The 20,481-nt window shown below is 48.4% G+C and overlaps 2 protein-coding genes across 8 annotated transcripts in view; one reads left to right on the top strand and one right to left on the bottom strand.

Annotated features, from left to right (window-relative positions):
- Positions 1 to 72: 72 nt before the first annotated feature.
- On the top strand, positions 73 to 7,942 carry NEFH (neurofilament heavy chain). Its single transcript, XM_019743104.3, has 4 exons — positions 73 to 1,035; positions 2,976 to 3,175; positions 4,179 to 4,303; positions 5,893 to 7,942. Exons 1-4 carry the CDS (start codon positions 162 to 164, stop codon positions 7,352 to 7,354), a joined length of 2,661 nt encoding a protein of 886 aa, XP_019598663.3. The 5' UTR covers positions 73 to 161; the 3' UTR covers positions 7,355 to 7,942.
- Positions 7,943 to 18,219: 10,277 nt separating this feature from the next.
- The window catches only part of THOC5 (THO complex subunit 5), a 29,461-nt gene continuing 27,199 nt past the window's right edge, over positions 18,220 to 20,481 (bottom strand). For all 7 annotated transcript variants that reach the window (XM_019743090.3, XM_019743096.3, XM_088800945.1 and 4 more), the window contains one exon: positions 18,220 to 18,422. In XM_019743090.3, the coding sequence (XP_019598649.3) occupies positions 18,359 to 18,422 (64 nt within the window). In that variant the 3' untranslated portion in view covers positions 18,220 to 18,358. The remainder of the gene's footprint in view (positions 18,423 to 20,481) is intronic.

Below are 20,481 nucleotides of genomic sequence, written 5' to 3'. Positions count from 1 at the left end.
AGGGCGGGGCCCCCCTCCGCCACCCCCCCCACTGCCGAGGGGCTGGACCCGGTCGGGCTGCTATAAAAGGGCGAGTGTCCGAATGCTGCCGCAGTGCCGCCCGCCCCGTCCCGGCTCGGATCTGGTCTCCCCCTCCGCCGGCGGCCGCACCTGCTCCAGCCATGATGAGCTTCAGCGGCGCGGACGCGCTGCTGGGCGCCCCGTTCGCTTCGCTGCACGGAGGTGGCAGCCTGCACTACCCGCTGGCCCGCAAGGGCGGAACGCGCTCGGCAGCCGGCTCGTCGAGCGGCTTCCACTCGTGGGCACGGACGTCCGTGAGCTCCGTGTCTGCCTCGCCGAGCCGCTTCCGCGGCGCAGTCGTCGCTTCCAGCACCGACTCGCTAGACACGCTGAGCAACGGGCCGGAGGGCTGCGTGGTGGCGGCAGTAGCGGCGCGCAGCGAGAAGGAGCAGTTGCAGGTGCTGAATGACCGCTTCGCCGGCTACATCGACAAGGTGCGACAGCTCGAGGCGCACAACCGCAACTTGGAGGGCGAGGCTGCGGCGCTGAGGCAGCAGCAGGCGGGCCGCGCCGCCATGGGAGAGTTGTACGAGCGCGAGGTACAGGAAATGCGCGGCGTCGTGCTGCGCCTGGGGGCGGCGCGCGGCCAGCTGCGTCTGGAGCAAGAGCACCTGCTGGAAGACATCGCACACGTGCGCCAGCGCCTGGACGACGAGGCCCGACAGCGCGAGGAGGCTGAGGCGGCGGCGCGCGCACTGGCGCGTTTTGCGCAGGAGGCCGAGGCAGCGCGCGTCGAGCTGCAGAAGAAAGCGCAAGCCCTTCAGGAGGAGTGCGGCTACTTGCGGCGCCTCCACCAGGAGGAGGTGGGCGAGCTGCTCGGCCAGATCCAGGGCTGCGGCGCCGCGCAGGCGCAGGCACAAGCCGACGCGCGCGACGCTCTCAAATGCGATGTGACGTCGGCGCTGCGCGAAATCCGCGCGCAGCTTGAAGGCCACGCGGTGCAGAGCACGTTGCAATCCGAGGAGTGGTTCCGAGGTTCGCAAACGCGCGGAGGTGGGGGGGAGGGGGTGCCCCCTGTTGGTCCAGCAGCGAGGAGCGGGGTGGCGTGACGCCAGGGGACGCTGGTGGACTCTGCGTGGAGGTGGCTGGACTGGAGGGTGCGCTACTCAGCTTTCTTAGGCAAAGTGCATGGCCCTTTAATAAGGGTTTTACTCTGGGACACCTCTGCTGTCCCCTCTTCCCTCCCACACACATACACTCTGGCTTCTCCTTTGGCTGTGCTCCTCCAGGGTCTTTATGTCTGTCCTTTAACTCTGGGTCCCCTCTGCTTTCCCCCACCAATGTGAGATCATCCCACTCCTGGGCCTCTTTCCATCAGGTTCCCTCTACAGCGCCAAAGAAATCCTGGCTTGTGGTCACAGGCGCTGGGGACTCTGTCCTTCAAAGTAACCTGCCTTCCCTGCCCAGTGCTGCCCATCCCCCTTTCCTGTACACTGCAGGGGACTCCATTCTTCTGACCGGTACCAGGCTCCTCCCCACTACATGCAGAGAGAGGTGGGGCATTCTCACATCATTTTTCCAGGGGTGGGAGAGATGGTGTGTGTGTGAGGGGACCATCACCACAACCAGTTGGCGCCTGAGACTGAGGTGGCAGGTGAGCCCCTTAGTGTCCCCAGCCTCTCCCAGGAAACTGGGAGCTTCCCAAGTCTGCCTCCCTCCCCCACTACATGCTGCCCTGAGTCAGCTAGATTGCTGCTGCAGCAGCTCTGAAGCTGTTTCCTGCAGCTGCAGGGTGACCTTGACCAACACTTGCCCACTCTGGTTTTCATTTTTATTTGGGTTGAAAGATGGAGGTGGATCAGCTGAGCTTCTTACTTTGGGGAGCTCCATGACCCCCCCGCCCCGAAATTGTAAAACTTTGTCCTTGTTCTTGGGGGAGGGTGCAGATGTTTCAGTGATTTTCAAATGTGTCTGTGATCCAGAGGATAACAATCCTCACCCCCCAGGATGGTTTCTAAATCTTTGCCAGCACTAGCAGGGAAAGCCATGAAAGCTAGGATTTGGATGCACGGCTTTCCCCGGCTTTCCCCGTTCCTTTTCCACTCCTCTGCAGCGGCAGAACTGTCTCCTCCCCCATTTCTGCAGCAAGGCTCCTCCCAGAGCAAATCCCTCTGTTCTCTTGGGCTTTGCCCTTCACACAGGCAGACCATCCAAGGACTTCTGGTCCACCCAGCTGGCTTCCCTTCCCTCTCCCACTCCTGACTCAGGTCCTGGGTATCACAATCTCAGTACTCAGGATGTTCACTTTCAGATGTAGACTAGGCTCTAGACCTCTACTGGCCCCAGAAGGTCTGGGAACCAGCAACCCTTTGCTTGCATGGGCCAAGTGTGCTGCCACTGGCTCAGGGGCTCCAGTGCTAAAGAATGAGAAGGGACAGAGGAGCTGGCATGCAGGCCCCAGGCTCTGCAGTGACTTTGGTCTCTGCACAGCAGAAACTTGCAAGAAAGGGGCTGCTTGGGAGCTCACAGCATCCTCATGCCTTCAAAGGTCAAAGACTCGTGAACTTGTTCAGCCACAAGTTCACAGTTAAACTGAACCAGAAGTTTAGAGTTAAGCCAGGTTTCACATCTGAACTCCCAGCTCTTGCTGGGGAACTGAACCAGGCATTAGGCCCAGAAATGGGGTCTTCCTCTGCACTGAAGGGTTTCTGGATCCTGCCTGAGTCGGCGGAGACAGAGTCTGATCTTGGGAGCTAGCTAGACACTAGATTTGAATTCCAGCTTAGCCATTCACTAGTTGGGTGACCTTGGGCAGTAGTCTTTTGCCTACCATACAGGACAAGGTGAGTTAAGCATCCAGGATGACACCCAGCACCCCGTACGTCCTCAACCCATGTGAGTTACCTTCTGGATCTGGGTCTTGAAACCCATACCCAGGTGTGTCTAACCTCAATCCCTGTTCCTTTCTCCCCCAGTGAGGCTGGACCGACTATCAGAGGCAGCCAAGGTGAACACAGACGCCATGCGCTCAGCGCAGGAGGAGATAACTGAGTACCGGCGCCAGCTTCAGTCCAGGACCATAGAGCTGGAGGCACTCAAAGGCACCAAGGACTCGTTGGAGAGGCAGCGCTCTGAGCTGGAGGAACGTCATCAGGCTGACATTGCATCCTACCAGGTGGGCAGGGGTGGGGCAGAGCGCCAGACTGCCTCACCTGTTTGGGTGACCCTGGACAAATCACTGCCCTTCTCTGAGCAGGGTTGTGGTGGTCAAGACTATAGGCCTTTGAGTCAGATATACCAGGGGTACCAATATGCCTGTCTAGCTGTGTGACCCCAGGAAATTTACCTGCCTCTCTGAATCTGAATTCCTTCAAAGAAAAAGAAAAGAAAAAAAACGCCTGCTTTGCAGAGCTGTGAAGGTTAAAGAAATAGACAAACTTTTTAAGAGATGAGTGTAAATGTTCCCAGCAGGGTTTGGGCACGGTGAGCATTCAGTAAACAATAACCAGTGTCTGTGAGTGTGGGTAGCCTGGGAAAGGCCTTGACAGATTCCCCATTAAAGACAAATGGCAAAAGAAAACATCACCTTTAAAGAACCTATGCAAATAGTATGTGGTGGTGGTAGAAAAATTAGCATTGTAGAATGCAAACGGGAGGCAGTAAAAATCAGCCATAATAGTTTACTTTAAGCAGTGGTTAAATGGGCCTGAGAACAGGGGAGAAGCTTCAAATCATATTTACGTTCTGTGCTTCAGTGTATTGTTTCAGTTGTCAATAACTGATGCTTCTGGAACCCTTACTATGTGGCAGGCACTTTGGAGAATTGGGGAACCAATAGGGAGCCAAAGCAGACAAAGCTCTGTTCCCACTGAGCATTTTCTAAGCTTAAGAGATCTGTATAAATTCACCCATCATCCCACTGACCAGTGATAACTATTGTTGGTGTCTAGTGTTTTTCATTCCAGACCATTCTCCAGGCTGAGGTTATATACATAGCTGGACTTTTGCTCCAGGTGGTTTCCATGTCCATGAATGAGGCCCCCACAGCTCTGACAGGGTGTGTGTTAGCCCCAGCAGCGTGGGTAGACAGGACTGCTTTGGGTTTGCACAGCCTGCCCCAGCTGCTGAGGGCCAGCCTTTGGCTGGTGATTGACGGGTATGTGACCCCTCCTCCCCAGGACGCCATCCAGCAGCTGGACGCCGAGCTGAGGAACACCAAGTGGGAGATGGCAGCCCAGCTCCGAGAATACCAAGACTTGCTCAATGTCAAGATGGCTCTGGATATTGAGATTGCCGCTTACAGGTGAGGTGGGCCAGGGTGCCTTCAGAGTGGCGGGGAGCCCTTGTATTCTTAGGAGGAGCTAAGCCTTGAGTTTCAAGCCCCCAGCGAGGCAGCCTGCCTGTCTTTTTTTTTTTAACTGTGGTAAAATGTATATAATATAAAATAAACTATTTTAAACATTTTTAAATATATAGTTCAGTAGCATGAAGTTCATTTACATTATTGTGCAACCATCACCACCATCTGTCTCCAGAATATTTTCATCATCTCAGACTGAAACTCTGCTCGTTAAACAATAACGCCCTATTCCCCTTTCCTCCCTTCTTCCAGCCCTGGCAGCCACCATTCTACTTTCTTTGAGACAAAAATCTCGAGAGTAGCTTATTTTCATTCTGACAAGGACTTAGTGGGCTAAAAGCTCCTTCCCCCTTCCCCAAATCCAGCTAACCAAAGGCCGGCTTTGGAGGGAAAGGAGGTACTTGAGTTATCAGGGGCCTTTACAACTCTCTCTCTTAATATTTCTTACCTCTCTGAGCAGTTGTTTTCTGGAGAAATAAAAGGGGCGGGAGTGATTATAATACTGACATCAGGGGGTTGTGGGGAGAAGCTAATCCTGTTCATGAGCAGATCCAGGTAACGCAGATGCCACTGGGTTGCCACAGAGAAATTCCTCAGTGACTGGTAACCATGAGACCTCCCAGCTTAGCAGTTTCCTGCCAAGACGCAGAGCTGATCCCATGAGGACCTGTCCCAGTCGCTGTCTGTGACCCTTCGCTTCCCATATCTTGACTGTAGTCTATAGTCCTGCTACTCAATACTTGGTTCATGAGCACTTGTTAGAGAGATGTACTCTCAGCTTCCCCACCCCCGGGACCTACTGAATCAGAATCTACACTGTCGTGAGACCCCTGAGTGATTTGTATGTCATCCAATTTGCAAAGCACACTGACTCTGAGGCAGGCATTTCCAGGTCCTTTTTAGTCATCATCTTATTGAAACAACCCTCTGAGGTGTAGGGACTCTTATGACCCTCTTTTTACCAAAGAGGAAACTGAGGCTTAAAGAGTTTGGGTGGCTTGGCCAAAGTTATACATCTAGTGAGGTAGCAAAGAGTAGAAACTATTGTATCACCCAATTCCTAAAACCCAAAGGATGAAGAATACAAGGGGACGGGAGACCCTTGAAATTCAAATAAGAACATTGTTAGACCTCTTAAACTCAAATTGGTAAGTGGGAAATTGTTTGCTCAGGCTCTTAACTTTCTCTTGAACAACACTTTAGTTGAGGGACAATAAATGTAACTTTTGTTAATGTAGGCACTTTCTCTTGAGGGCCTCTTTTTAAGACAAAACAATATGTGTTATCGCGTAAGTTGCAGCCTTAACTGCATTAAACAAGAGCAATGCCATTGGGGTGCGGATTCTAGGTGGTTCCTGGGGTAATTTGCTAAGTAGCTTTCTCCATAATCAAAGTGCCCGTCAGTCACATTCCTTCCTCTGCCAAAGTCCGTATCACTGGACGCAGTGGACCTTCAGAGGAAGCCAGGAGGATCCCAAACTCATCACTGTGCTCTGAGTTCACAGTAACGTGTTCCATTGTCCATTCCGCAGGAAACTCCTCGAGGGTGAAGAGTGTCGGATTGGCTTTGGCCCGAGTCCCTTCTCCCTTCCGGAAGGACTCCCCAAAATCCCTTCCACGTCCACTCACATAAAGGTCAAAAGCGAAGAAAAGATCAAGGTGGTAGAAAAGTCAGAGAAGGAAACTGTGATTGTGGAGGAACAGACAGAGGAGATCCAAGTGACTGAAGAAGTGACTGAAGAAGAGGAGAAAGAAGCCAAAGAGGAGGAGGAGGAAGAGGAGGAAGGGGGAGAAGAGGGGGAAGCAGAAGAGGGAGAAGAAGCAGCAGAGGAGGCTGCATCCCCAGAGAAGGATGTCCCCAAGTCACCAGAGAAGGAAGCAGCCAAGTCCCCAGCCAAGGCCAAGTCCCCTGTGAAAGAAGCAGCAAAATCGCCAGCTGAGGTGAAGTCCCCTGAGAAGGCCAAGTCCCCAGTGGAGGTCAAGTCCCCAGAGAAGGTCAAGTCCCCCGTGGAGGTCAAGTCCCCAGAGAAGGTCAAGTCCCCTGAGAAGGCCAAGTCCCCAATGGAGGTCAAGTCCCCAGTGGAGGTCAAGTCCCCAGAGAAGGTCAAGTCCCCAGAGAAAGCCAAGTCCCCGGTGAAGGAAGAAGCCAAGTCCCCTGAGAAGGCCAAAACTCCTGATGTGAAGTCCCCAGAAGCCAAGACCTCAGTGAAGGAGGAAGTAAGGTCCCCTGCAGACATCAAATCCCCTGAAAAGGCCAAAAGCCCCATCAAGGAAGAGGCCAAGTCCCCAGAGAAGAGCAAATCTCCCGTAAAGGAGGAGGCCACGGCTCCTGAGAAGGAGGTCTCAAAGAAGGAAGAGGCCAAGTCCCCCATGAAGGAAGAAGAGAAACCCCAGGAGGTGAAAGTCCAAGAGCCCCCGAAGAAGGCAGAGGAAGAGAAAGCTCCAGCCACACCAAAAACCGAGGAGAAGGACAGCAAGAAAGATGAGGTGCCTAAGAAGGAGGCTCCAAAGCCCGAGGTCCAGGAGAAGAAGGAACCTGCTGTAGAGAAGCCCAAGGAATCCAAAGTTGAAGCCAAGAAAGAAGAACCTGAAGAAAAGAAAAAAGCAGTGACTCCAGAGAAGGAGGCTCCTGCCAAGGTGAAGGAAGAGGCCAAACCCGCAGAGAAGACTGAGGTGGACAAGAAGGAACCAGCTGACACCAAGGCCAAAGAATCCAGCAAAGCAGCAGAGAAGGAGCCGGAAAAGCCAAAGAAGGAAGAGACGCCAGCAGCACCCAAGAAAAAAGAGGCTAAGGAGGAGAAGGCCATCGAGGCCAAGAAGCCTGAGGAAAAACCCAAACCAGAGGCCCAGGCCAAGGAAGAGCCCAGCAAGGAGGCCCCCGCACCTGGCAAAGCCAAGACAGAAAAGGCTGAGAAGTCCTCTAGCACGGACCAGAAAGACAGCAGGCCACCGGAGAAGGCCACAGAAGATAAGGCCGCCAAGGGGGAGAAGTAAGGTAGGAAGAAAGAAACATCAGAACAGCCAAAGAAACTCAGGAGGGTCTGGGAGCTCAAGGGTCAGCATCACAAATTTTCATTTTTTTCTCCCTTTTATGTAAGAAGAAAACTCTGCTTAGATGATGGGGCCCTCCTTCACCAAACAGGAATTTCTGTTAGCAATGTTAGCAAGAGAGGGCCGTCCCACGCCCCAAACCTTCCCCAGGCGATGGACCATTATGTTATGATAGCTTATGTAGCGGAATGTGATCTATGCCGAATGCCACACGTAAACACTTGACTGTAAAAACTGCCCCCTCCTTTCCAAATAAGTGCATTTATTTCCTGTATGTGCAACTGACAGACGACCGCAATAATGAATGAGCAGTTAGAAACACATTATGCTTGAGATGTCTTAACCTATTCCTGAATGCCTTCTGTTTTCCAAAGGAGTGGTCAGGTCCTTGCCCAGAGCTCTCTATTCTGGAAGAGCTGGAGTGGGTGGGGCTGGGCAGTGGCCACTGAATCATGCCAGGGCGCACTTTTCCACTGGAGTCCACTTTTAATTGCTTCTGTGCAATAAAACCAAGTGCTTATGAAATGAAAATGCTGCTGCTATTTCTTCTCTTCCCCCGGGCAGGTGGGGGGCCAGGGCCAGGGGAGGTCTAGATGGCACACTCAAGACTGAGCATCGAGTCTCTTGCAGGTCTGGGACCAGGTACATGGCCTCTTTTGTACTATTTCCTGAGCACAAGCCAGGCAGTGTGATAGATGCTTTATTTTTAGGATCTTGTAGACAGGTGGCCTGGTGCATGGTTTCTTAGCGTGGTTCGGAGATCTCTTACATCCGCATCGGCTGGGAGCCTTATAAAAATGCAGATTCCTTGATTTCACCCTAGGCCATTGAATCGGAATCTGAGAGGCAGGCCTGGGAAAGGCCACGTCCCACTTGATTCTAATGCATACTAATGTTTGGGAACAGGTGAGGTTCTAAAGAAACAGAACAGTCTAGAGAATTGCATATGTCCTCTTTTGTGAGGAATGAGCCTTCTGGATGAGTGGCCATATGAAGCTGACTCACCTGTAGTGAAGACGACAGTTACCATATTGGGAACATGTCAATAGTCACTTAACTGGACTCCTGACATGCTCCTCTAGACACAATTTTGAAAACTGTGTTCGTGTGGATTTATGTGGCGTCTTTACTGTAAAATTCTTGTGTGGCTTCCAACTTTAGGACTGTCATGAATCCTTGTTCTGTTTTCTTAGCACCTCTCCTCCTGGGACTTGCTTCTTTTCCTGCCCCAACCAGATGGTTCTCAGAGCCACCACATTTTCTCATTACCACTGGTCACTGGTGGGTGGTTCAAGGATGGTCACCTGGCCCCAGCTGAGCCAATGAGAGCCCCTTCCTGTCATTTTAAACTTGAGACCAATAGAGTGGCTGGTACTCTTCTTGTAGAATGTGGGAGGATGTGGGAATTAGTAGTTGTGGGCTGCCATTTTTCCAGCCTTGTGGGAAAGCTAGTCTGTGAGAGAGGGTGAGATAACCATGTTTCCCCGAAAATAAGAAGTAGCTGGCCTTATTTTGATATATCAGACCAGGTCTTATATTAATTTTTGCTCCAAAAGACGCAATAGAGCTGATGGTCCAGCTACATCTTATTTTCGGGGAAACACGGCAGATGGACAGAGACAAGATACCTAGAGAGAGTCAGGGTAGATTTCAAGTCCCTGATTTTGGCGTTCCTTTCCATGGCTTTATGGCCATTTTTTGAGCCAATAAAGTCCCCTTTGCCAAATCTCATTTGGCATATCTTTGTCATTTGCAACCAGAAGAGTTCAGAATAACATAGTGACTGAACGGGTGGTTCCCACGCTAGAAACCAAATGGTGATTCTCAGAGAATGAGCAAGTGCCTCTTCAAAGTTCAGTCCAAGGTCAGCTCTTCAGCTTAGGGTTCACAGCTCATCTGCAGCAACCATCTTCACCTATCACAGGACTGATTTCTTTTCTTTTTAAGTTTATTGGGGTGACAATTGTTAGTAAAGTTACATAGATTTCGGGTGTACAATTCTGTAATACATCATCTATATATCACATTGTGTGTTCACCACCCAGAGTCAGTTCTCTTTCCATCACCATATATTGTTTTTTTTTAAAGAGTGCTAAGACAGTGTAGTGTGGTCACATTTAAACAAGGGGTCTTTAGGGGTGGCCGGTTAGCTCAGTTGGTTAGAGCATGGTGCTGCTAACACCAAGGTTTCCGGTTCGATCCCCACATGGGCCACTTTGAGCTGTGCCCTCCTTTAAAACATAATAAAAAATAAACAAGGGGTCTTTAGATGCCATTTTAGAAATGGCTCTGATTGGCTCTTCAAGTTATCAAACACACCCAAAGACTCTACGGAAACCTAAGCTTTAATTTTCTAAGCAGCTCTGTCCTAGGGAAACCAGACAGACGCCCTCCCTCCCCCCCCACAACAGGCCCTGGCACGTAGCTACAATATCAAAATATCAAGCTAGGGATCTGGGACTTAGGAAATCCCTGTGTGTCTTGTCTGGAAAAAAAAATCACTGTTGGTTGAGTCTCCCAAATTGCATATAACGATAACAACTACTATTTTTAACCATGTTTTTACGTAAAGTCTCTCCAATTCACATGGGAATTTTACAAATAGCTATTCTGATGCCTATTTTAATGGCAAGAAAACAGATGAGGTGAGTTGCTCAGAGTCATAGCTAGTCAGTGGTAGAGCCAGGATTTAAACCTAGAACTTAACTCCAGAGTCCATATGTTTTCTGTAATACTAAGCCACAGAATCCTGAGCAAGCTGTTTTGGTGTTCCATTGGTTTAGTTTTGGTCATCAAAGGACTGCTATGTAGGGTGACAATTGTCCCAATTTGCCTGGGATGGAGGACATTGGGCTTTCAGTGCTAAAACTAGGGAAGTCCCGGGCAAATGAGAATGAATTGCTCCTCACCCCTAGCGTTTGGGCAGCCACTTCACATTTCAGGATATTGCAGATGACATAACCTATAGGCTTAAACACTATTATGAACTGCATTGTATTTCTCCCTTACCCCAAATATATATGTTGATGCCCTAACCCCACAATGTGACTGTATTTGGAGACAGAGTCTTTAGGGAGGTAATTAAATGAGGTAGTTAAATGAGGTCATGAGGGTAGAGCCCTAATCCAGTAGGACTGGTACCCTTACAAGAAGAGGAAGAGACACCAGAGATCTCTCTCTCTCTCTCTGCATGTACAGAGAAGACACCACGTGAAGACACAGTGAGAAGGCAGCCATCTACAAGCCAAGAAGAGAGCTCTCATCAGAAACCAACCCTGGTGGCACCTTGGGCGGACTTGTGGCTTCCAGAATTGTGAGAAAATTAATTACTGTTGCTTAAGCCAGCCAGTCTGTGGTATTTTATGGAAGCTCTAGCACACTAATTGTCATGCAGGGTGTCATGCGTGGTCTCTGGTCCCGCTCCCCACGTAAGAACACAGGATATGGTGAGGCCAAAAAGGAACACCCACGGAGCCATAGATAGGGGAGTCATACCACTAAGGTCTCACTGGCGGCTGGGTTGGAGACACAGGAAGCAGGATCCACATGATCTGCAACCTGCCGTCTGCTTCTCTGCCAACCAACCAACCCCACTTGCTAGCTGCAATCTGCCCTGCTAACTGCAATCAGCGCTTGCTAGCTCAGCCACCATCTTCTTGCTAGCCCCCATTTGCTGCTAGCGTAGCCCCAGCAGTTATATTAGTAGCCAATGGCTCACTGGTTACAGCTGACGGCCAACTAGCCACAGCTGATGGCCTTCCAATCACAGTTGATGGCCATTTACTACCTGAGCCAGCACCTTTCCACATGAGGCCGAGAGCCTGGAAACTGCACTCCTGGCTCTGTGCCCACACTAATACAAACACATAAAGGAGTTAAGTGGCTAACCTACCTGAAACAGTCAAAGATGGCATAAGTTTAGGCCCAGCTTGATTCACAGGCTGAAATGAAGTTGCTGGGACTTGATCAAGTCTTGTCCTTCAGCTGTTTTCCTTAGTGTTGGCTTCTGTGATAGGCAGCCTGTGAAATGCCTCCCAATGTTCCCCAACTCCTGATATTCATGATTTTTAAATCTTCTCTCCTTGAATGTGAATCCTGATGTAGTGACCTACTTCTAGTGACTGGAATACAGCAAAGTGATGGGATATCATTTTTGAGAATAAGTTACAAGAAGATTCTGGATTCTGTTTTGCTTGTTTTCACTTACTCTTTCACTTGCTCTGATGGAAGCCAGCCGCCATGTTGTTATCTGCTCTAAGGAGAGGCCCACGCGGCAAGGAAATGAAGGAGGCCTCTGGCCAAGAGCCAGTGAGGAATGGTGGCCCTCAGTTCAACGAAGAACTGAATCCTGCCAACAACCACGTGAGTGAGCATGGATGCAGATCCTCCCCAGCTGAGCCTTCAGATGAGACTGCAGCCCCAGACAACACCCAAATTGCAGCCTTATGAGACCTTAGGAAGAAGCACCAAACTAGCTGTGCCTTGATAATAGATGTATTGTTTTTTTAAACTTTTAAATTTATTTTAAGTGTATTTTTCCAGGACCTATCAGCTCCAAGTCAAGTAGTTGTTTCAATCTAGTTGTGGAGGGTGCAGCTCACAGTGGCCCACGTGGGGATTGAACCGGCAACTGTGTTGTTAAGAGCACTGCACTGTAACCAACTGAGCTAACCGGCCGCCCCGATGTTTGTTGTTTTAAGCTGCTAAATTTTGGGTAATTTGTTACACAGAAACAGATAACTAATACAGCTTTTCTCAGGAATGCCTTCTTTTCATGGCACTCCTAAGTAGCTATGGGCTTGCCCTCTTCCAGGTACAAATCAGCAAGAGATTCTGTCCTCACGAGTTCAAACAAAGTCTGAGGATTAAACTTTATTAGATGACTAGATCATGTGCCCATCCTGAAATTAATGGAACATAATAATTGGACCTGCTAGGTCACATGCCAAACTTTAGATCCAGGGGTGGAATCAGCCCTGGATCTATGAATTACATAAACTGGACCTCACATAACCCAGGGATATAGAGGATTCTAAAATCTTACAAAGGAAGAAAAACAAAACAAAACAAAACAAAACAAAACAAAACAAAACAGGGTGATCAAGAACCAGAATGGTCCCAAAGTTCTCAGCAGCAATGACAGAAACTGCCTAGAAGTCTATACTAATAAAATAAATGTGAAAGGAGAAAAAGGACAATTGAAAGCATACAGAGTCTCAAAAAATTACTTCCCATAAATTCTTTCTCTGAAAGTTACTAGAGGACACACTCCAACAAAAGAACAACATAAACCAAGAAATAGAAAAATCTAGAAATACAGAAAATAGGGACTACAACAGAGAAGAGAATCTCCAGTGAGATGACAAAGAGGAGCTGAAGGGCAGTGGTGCAGCCTCTATCCAGATCAGAGTGGGTCTGGGAGGGGCGGGGAAGTTCCAAAAATTAAACTGATAAACTATGTGATACGATCCACCATGTGTAAAATTGAATTGAAAAGCTTGTACTGAACTATGGGAGAGTGTGAGGAGATTTAGTCAATTTCAAAGAAAACACAGCAAATAATAAAAGGGAAGCAATGATTAACTCCAGGACAAACACAGTATTATGTATAAGAAGTGTAAGTATGATATGCGATTAACAAGTAACCATATTTACATAATAATAACAAAAGCAATCAATGTATATTACACTCAAAAGTAAGATAAATATATATATGGGAAAGATGGGGAAAGGGGCCGGGGAGTATATAATTGGTCAAAAACATTCACCTCTGATAGAAGTCTGGAGAAAATGCTTAAAATTGATAAATCAAAGGAAAGACTAACAAACTATCCCAGCCTAGAGGAGACTAAGGAGACATGATGACTCAGTACAATGTGGTACCCTGGACTGGATCCCAAAACACTAGTGGAGAAACTGGTGAACACCAAATAAAGTCTGTAATTCAATGAATAGTAATGTACTAACATTAGTCTCTTAGTTTTGACAAACATACCATGATTGTGTAAGATGTTAACATTAGAGGGAGCTGAGTGAGGGTATTCAAGAACTCTCTACAGTACTATCTTTGCAACTTTTCAGTAAGTTACAAATTATTTCAAAATAAAAAGTGTTTTTTAAAAATTGACATATCAAGAGATTACGTATGATTAAAAACATGGAGGTAAATACCAGAACCTGGGACCGAGAGTTGAAGGGAAGAGTAGATAGGGGTCAGGGAGATGAGGTAAAGGCCCCGATGCATTATTATAAACAGACGGTAACCACTCAAAGCAAACAGGGACTAAAACATCACTGAGTGCAATCTCTTCAGTGTACAGATGAGGAAACTGAGGCCAGAGAGGCAGGAACCTAAGGCCAAACAGCCAAATGGCAGCAGAGTTATACTTTCCAATTTGCTCCATAGAGTAAATATGGATTAAATGGATATTAATTTTTTTAAGAATCTGATTTTTAAACAATTGCCCTCAATGACACTTACTTAGAAAACCTACATCTCCTCAGGTTTGAAACCAGAGGGAGGACACGATAGGCGTTAGAACTATAAGGCCTCTTATGAATCAGACTCAGCCAAGGTCTATGGAAAATGAGAGGACTTGTCTAGACTAGAACAGGTCATCAGCTTTGGCACCACCATGGTCACCACTTATTGAGCACGTCCCAAGGACTGGCCCTGGGCTACGCATTATACATCCACAGTCTAACAACAGCCCAATGAAGTGAGTACTACTGAACCTGCATTTTCCAGTTGAGGAAACTGAGGCTCAGAGAAATGGACCTTGCCCAGAGTCCCAGAGCCTGGAAGAGGTGAAGCCTGGATTTAAATTCAGGCCTGTCTGACCACAGAGCGCAGGCTCTTCCTTACTCTGTCCTCTCCCGGGACATAATACATGGTTATCCCCAAACCAGATACCATGTTTCCCCAAAAATAAGCCCTACCCCAAAAATAAGCCCCAGTTAAGATCATCAGCCAGACAAATGCATTTAGTACGTTATGACGATGTTCCAGAAGATGACATGACTGTATTTGAATAAATGTAGATTGTTGTACATGAAAAAATAAGACATTCCCTGAAAATACTCCCTAATGTGTCTTTTGGAGCAAAAATTAATGTAAGACCTGGTCTTATTTTCGGGGAAACATGGTACTGATGGTATTTGGATGCCAAAAGCCCCAGCCCTCCTTGAGGCTAGCATTCTTACGGTGGCCCCAAGTGGCACAGGCAGAGCAGAAGGATCTTACCCGGCTGCCCTTCCGCTTGTGTCCAAAGTGGACGTGCAGCCAGTGCTGTCGGCATCGGTTGGCCAGATGCCAACCAGGACTGACTTGAACCATCTGACAAACAAAATCATCCTCCCTCTGGAAGGATAACAAACCTTAGGAAAACCAATAGAATCAATTTGCTAAGTAATTGCTTGTCAGGTGTCAGCGACCTGGGGGACACAGACAATACGTGGAAAGGAGCTGACTGCTTTGGGATGTGCCCTTCCTATTGGTAGCTGTTGGCTCAGCAGATACAGCGGGGTTGATGAAAAGCATTCTTCCTTTTTTTCCCCAGGGGATTGTTTCAGAGTGGATAGGTTAGGTTCTGCCTGTAATAATAAAAAACTACATCTCAATGGCTTAACACTAGGCTGAAGCCTAGAAGGCAGGGATGAGAATCTCTCCTCTTTGCTGAGCAGTGCTGGCTAGACACAGGGCGTGGTGCTGAGAGATGTGATCCAAATCCCCACAAGCACTGTGTGAGGAAGGTTCTAGTGTTACCTCCAGTTGTAGATGATGACCCCCCAGGCTTAGGGTGAGTCAAGCAATGTGCCCAGGGTCACACAGCTGCTCAGAGATAGAACAAGGACCTAGGAACGTCAGCCTGACACTGAGCTGGAACTCCTGACCACCACAGCACTCTTGGTGGACACGCGTGGCTGCGTGGCTGAAATGAATAAACGGCCCAGCCAGAGTGCCAGCCTGAAGCTATGTGAAACCTGAAGCTATGCTTGTGAAAAGGAAAGCTGTGAAGGCAGACCGAGCGCTGGGCTCGCACCCTGGGTTCTCAGCTCGAGAACCATGTGAGCAAGGACAAGTCATCTAACCCTTTGAGCCTCAGTTTCCCCATCTGTGAAAAGAAAGGCCATGTGTACCCTTGGTGGCCTGTTGTAATTAAATATGACAGTGAATGTAAAATCGGGAGTAGCACAGAGCCTGACTCAAAAGAGATGCTTAGCACCTGTTCTTATCAGGAGGCTGCTGAGCACCATGGAAAGGGCAGAGGTTAGCGACACCGACAGGGAGAAAATCCCTTTGGAAGTCTGGCAGCTCTGCTCCTTCCTAGGAAAAAGGTTTTTAGCTTTGTTTCTGCAGAGTGATCGGCAGGTACACCTTCAAAATAAAAAGGGCCTTTTGGATTTATTTGTAGAGGAAACAGTTAAGAAAGGGCAAGCTGAGAAGAAAATAGAAACTAGAAGAAATCAAGAACATAGATGGCAGCTTTAAAAAGGTAAGGAACCTGGGCTGAGTCCCAGACGCAGGAGGACACAAAGGGCCTGAAGTCTGGGCTGTGTCCCAGGGAAGGCAAGGCCAATTCCGGCTGAGGAGGAAGCAAGCCAGGCCCCTTCCCCCGTCTGCCTAACCGAGGCACAAATGGCTGGATCGTCCTGGGCTTCTCAATAGTTTTAAAACCCTCTCCTTAAGGCCAAAGGATTCTTTTGTTCATCCTTCTCCTTTGAAGAAGAAAAATCTCTTCTGGAGGGTCACAGGCTCTGAGATCCTACCTAGGAAGCAGAGCCTCCTTCCAGCTCTAACAAGCGGTTTGCAACCTTATCCTGACTACTGGAGACAAGCTTTTGTGCTGAGTCAGTCTGGCCGCCTTCCAGCCAAGAACAGAGTGGAGACTGCAATGCAGGGGCATTAAAGGAACTATTTTTAGGCCACCTTTCAATCTTATTCAGCACAGGCAGTGAGACGCAAGGCCTGAAGGTGGCCAGACCAAGGGGAGAGTGGCAGGGACAAAGTCCCAGGCAAGTAGGTCAGGGGACACGGAGATCTCACCCTGTGGTGAGAAACAAGCGCCCGGAGGTTCGCAATGCTGCCCAAGGTGCAGAAGAGAGAAGAGGGGGACCTGCTTGTGGAGAATCAGGCCCTCCCGCATCATTTGAGGAATCACCAAGAAAAATGAGGCAAGGAAGAAAGTACAGCGACTTCCAAAAGGAGACTAGGGCAATGTGCACCTGGGGAGCTCGTTAAAAATACACTTCCTTGGCTTCCTTGGCCCATCTTAGGTCAACTGAGTCTGAATATTAGAGTGGGGTGCGTGGGGATCTGCATTGCTAGTTGGCTCCCCGGATGGGTGACTCACACACACTGAAGTTCGAGGACCTCGGCTGGAGAGAATCTACCTCTGGAATTCAAGGGAACAATGTTGGATCAGGGGAAGGGGGGCACAGGTAATGGCGGTCATGTAAGAGCCACCGGAGGTGCCCTTCTCTCACTGGGCTCAGGCTTTCATCTGTAAAATGAAGGGCGCTGGTAGGGCCAGGAGTCTCCTAGATCTTCCTCAGAAAATCCTTGTCACTGCGTGCTCAGGGATAGCTGAGAAGACAGGAGGAAACAGCTTCTATACCAGAGGCCCATGTTATCCAAGGATAATCAGTAAAAGTCCACTTAGAGTGAATACGCATACACTGGGGGGGCAAACTTCAAAGTATGTTGTGGCAGGAAAAAAAACAACCCATTTGATTGGGACTACCACAAAAAATAAAATGTACATATATTGAAAGTTACTAAGAGTAAATCTTAAAAGTTCTTACCACAAAAATGCACAAATGTGAGATAATGATGTGTTGACTAACCTTTCGGTAGTAACCGCTGTGCTATACATAGTATATCAAATAATCACGTTGTACACCTTGAACTTACAGAATGTTATGTGTCAGTTATATCTAAATGAAGCTGCAACAACTTATTTCATCTTGTAGCCAGCACATTTAGATTACACTTGCAACTATGTAATCATTCTTAAATATTTTTACATCTTTATATCTTGTTTCTTAAAATGAATAAAGAATGAATTAAGTACTGATTTGGGGGGGATATAATTTTTCTGACAAAACTGTCCAGAAAAAACTTTATGCCATCCTTCTGTTGCCTGACTTTGCAGGACTCCAAAAGAGAGAATTCTGCAAACATTTTAGAGGGTGTTAGCTATTTCCCCACAACTTCTCTGAATCCTTTGAGAGTCAAACCATTATTTTTGGAGGCACTTATCCTGTCATCACCATGAAGATTTTCAGATGTCACCTGGTCTGACTCTGCCAGAGCCTCCCTGGGTGGGAGTTCTACGTGTGATTCTCCAAAATCACTCCCGGTGCTTGCACGAAATCCTGCAAGGTTTACAATTATTCTTTGTGATGTACTTGTCTTATGTTTGCATTGCACTGTCAGACGTTCATGACACCCAGTGATCAGAGAAGTTGGCCATCAGAGACACTGACAGATCTAGTGGAAAGGGGGGGGGGGGGAAGAAGAGCGTTTGTTTTTGTGCTACGCTGACTTTGACTTCCCCTGTCACCTCCTAACAGCTGGGACTTAGGATAATAGCAAGATGACAGGACGTCCCAAAGCAGAAACAAGGGAGATGAGTGTGGACAAGATACTGATTCTCTGTAGAATCAGAATCATTTGCACTCTGCTTTTCTTGGCCACCTAGAGAAAGCCTATTCACAAATGCTCTTTCATTCTGTGCTGTGGCTTCCACCTACCCTTCCAGACTGCAACGCCACCCCTTCTCCCAAAGGAGGCACAAGACAAAGGCCACTGGTCAGGTGACACTTTAATAGGCTAGAAATAAAACACCTATCTTTGGAGACGACCGAGAGCCACATGTGGACCAGAGGAGAAAGCAGAGGCGCAGCACTTAGGACCCAGGCAGAAACACTAGGCCAATCGGGAGGTCAGCGATGGCTGAAGAATCCTTGAGGATGGTTATATTTAAACGGCTTTATCCTGCTGGGACCCCTAGAGAAACAGGAGAAGGGAGATCGGTTAATACCATGGCCTTTGGGCTGATAGAATAAATTATGGTATCCACACCATACTATATGCCTGTTAGGGGAAAAAAGGAAGGTGCGAGAAAAGCAGATTGCAGAACAGCATGTAAGGTGTGATACCGTTTTTGTAAAAATGTCTTTATACGCTTGCAAATGCATGAACACAGACTGGAAGGGCGCTTCTGGGGACAGGGCTTGGGCACCCTCACTTTTTAACGTTTTTACACAACTGTTCGTTGTTGTTTGTATGTTTAACAACAAACATGTTTTATCTCTGTAATTAAAAAAAAAAATTAAATCTGTGCAGGGAGATTCCTATGCAGATATGGTAGGAGTCTGGAATCAGGGAGTGAAAAGAATCTGTGCTAAGTGCCTACATCTTAGATGCTATTTCAATCATTTTATAGATTTTACAGATGGAGAAACAGGCTCAGGGAGGTAAAACTATCTGCCCAACATTATACAGTCAGAAAGCAGCAGAGCACAAATTCAAAACCAGGCCTAACGCCAAAGCCTGTTGGCCACAGGCAGGCTGACAAGCATGGCCAAAGTCTCGATGGACCTCGTGGAGCTTAGGTGCTTCAGCCATCATCCTGGGACCTCAAGCAGAACTTCACATGGGGTCCACAGTAACTGAGGTCCAGCTAAAGGGCCTCTTTTGTTCATCTGCCTGTGACTGACATTCAGTGGTAACCACTAAGTGACGCCCTGGGTCTTAGTCTGAGGAAGGGATGGTGGGAGGGAGGGCCGCTGGGTAGGTGTGTGTATGTAGGATTGTAGAGATGAGATGAGGGGAGCGATAAGGTTTTTATTCCGACACTAGGGCAACCACTTACTTAAGTGAGGGCTTATTCTGCCTGCATGGTACTTGGCACTGCACATGCTCCATCTGGTTTAATTTCATCCTCCCAACACCTGAGGTGGATGCTGTCTTATTGAAGAGAAATCTGAAGCTCAGAGGGGCTAAGGAGAGACTCCAATCACACAGGTAGGAGCAGCAATTTGAACCTAGGTCTTTCTGGGTTTGCTCATAACCATGATGTCATATACCTCCCAGAAGGGCAGTCATCCAGGCAAGTCTAAGACATGGCTGATGGAAAACTGACAGCCTGAAGGTATCCAGCCACTGGCAGAGGCAGACCTCAGGTCTTCTGCTGCCCAGCCCCTTGGCCTGATCCCAGTGGGTCAGCTGGACTCCAAGCCAAGAACTTCACATCACACATCTCACCAGTCATGCAGTTAACTGGGTCTAAGTAGCCAAAGGAGCACCTTCCCAGGATGTCCTGACAGAGGGGCTCAGCCTGGGCGACATACAAAACGCTTCAGGAAATGGGTCCTTCGTGAACCATTAGGTAACAGAAAATAAGCCCTGGTTGTGTCGGAGCTCCCAGCCTGGAAATGTGCTCAAGAACTGAGATCTCACACAGACCCACTAAGGAGAACAAGTCCCAGAAGGCGCCAACACTTAGCAGCCAGCTCTGCCTCCCAGCAGCCACTCAGGGGAGGAAGCTGGTATCATCAGAGAGCATGAGAGAGCATCGGGCCAGGTGTGGTGCCAGATGGAGGAGGGAGGATGCTGGGACAGCTTCTAGGGGCTGGGACTGGCTGTCTGAGAAGGTGAGGGGCAAGTAAGGCACCTCTTAGACTGACCAGGAACAGGGGGGTGTACCAATTAGAAACAGATCATAGCCCCTCCCCCTTCTCAGACACCATTCCTCTCCAAACCCTTGCCAAGATCGGAGGGGATGCCCGAGCAATGTACACTCTGGAGTTTTAGAACTGGCCCTCTAAGAACATGAGTTAGGGGATGAAAGGGAAAAAGAGGACCAAAGTGAAAAGAAAAGGAGCTAGAAGTGCTGTGAATGCAGACGCGCTAAATGCCAAAACGCCAGGACTTGTTGGCATTTCTTGAGTCCCTGACTATGCTGGGAACCATTCTGGAAGCTTTACATAAATTATCTCTAATTCATCATAAGCTAGAAGGTAATGAACTTTCACTTCAGCCTTTAGGAAATAGGTTCAGAATT

This window comes from Rhinolophus sinicus, chromosome 9, assembly GCF_057876585.1.
Source record: "Rhinolophus sinicus isolate RSI-liver-muscle chromosome 9, RSI-T2T, whole genome shotgun sequence".
NCBI classification, from domain to species: Eukaryota; Metazoa; Chordata; class Mammalia; order Chiroptera; family Rhinolophidae; genus Rhinolophus; species Rhinolophus sinicus.
The sequence above is the reverse complement of the archived record's forward strand: the minus strand, read 5'-3'. Positions and strand labels throughout refer to the sequence as shown.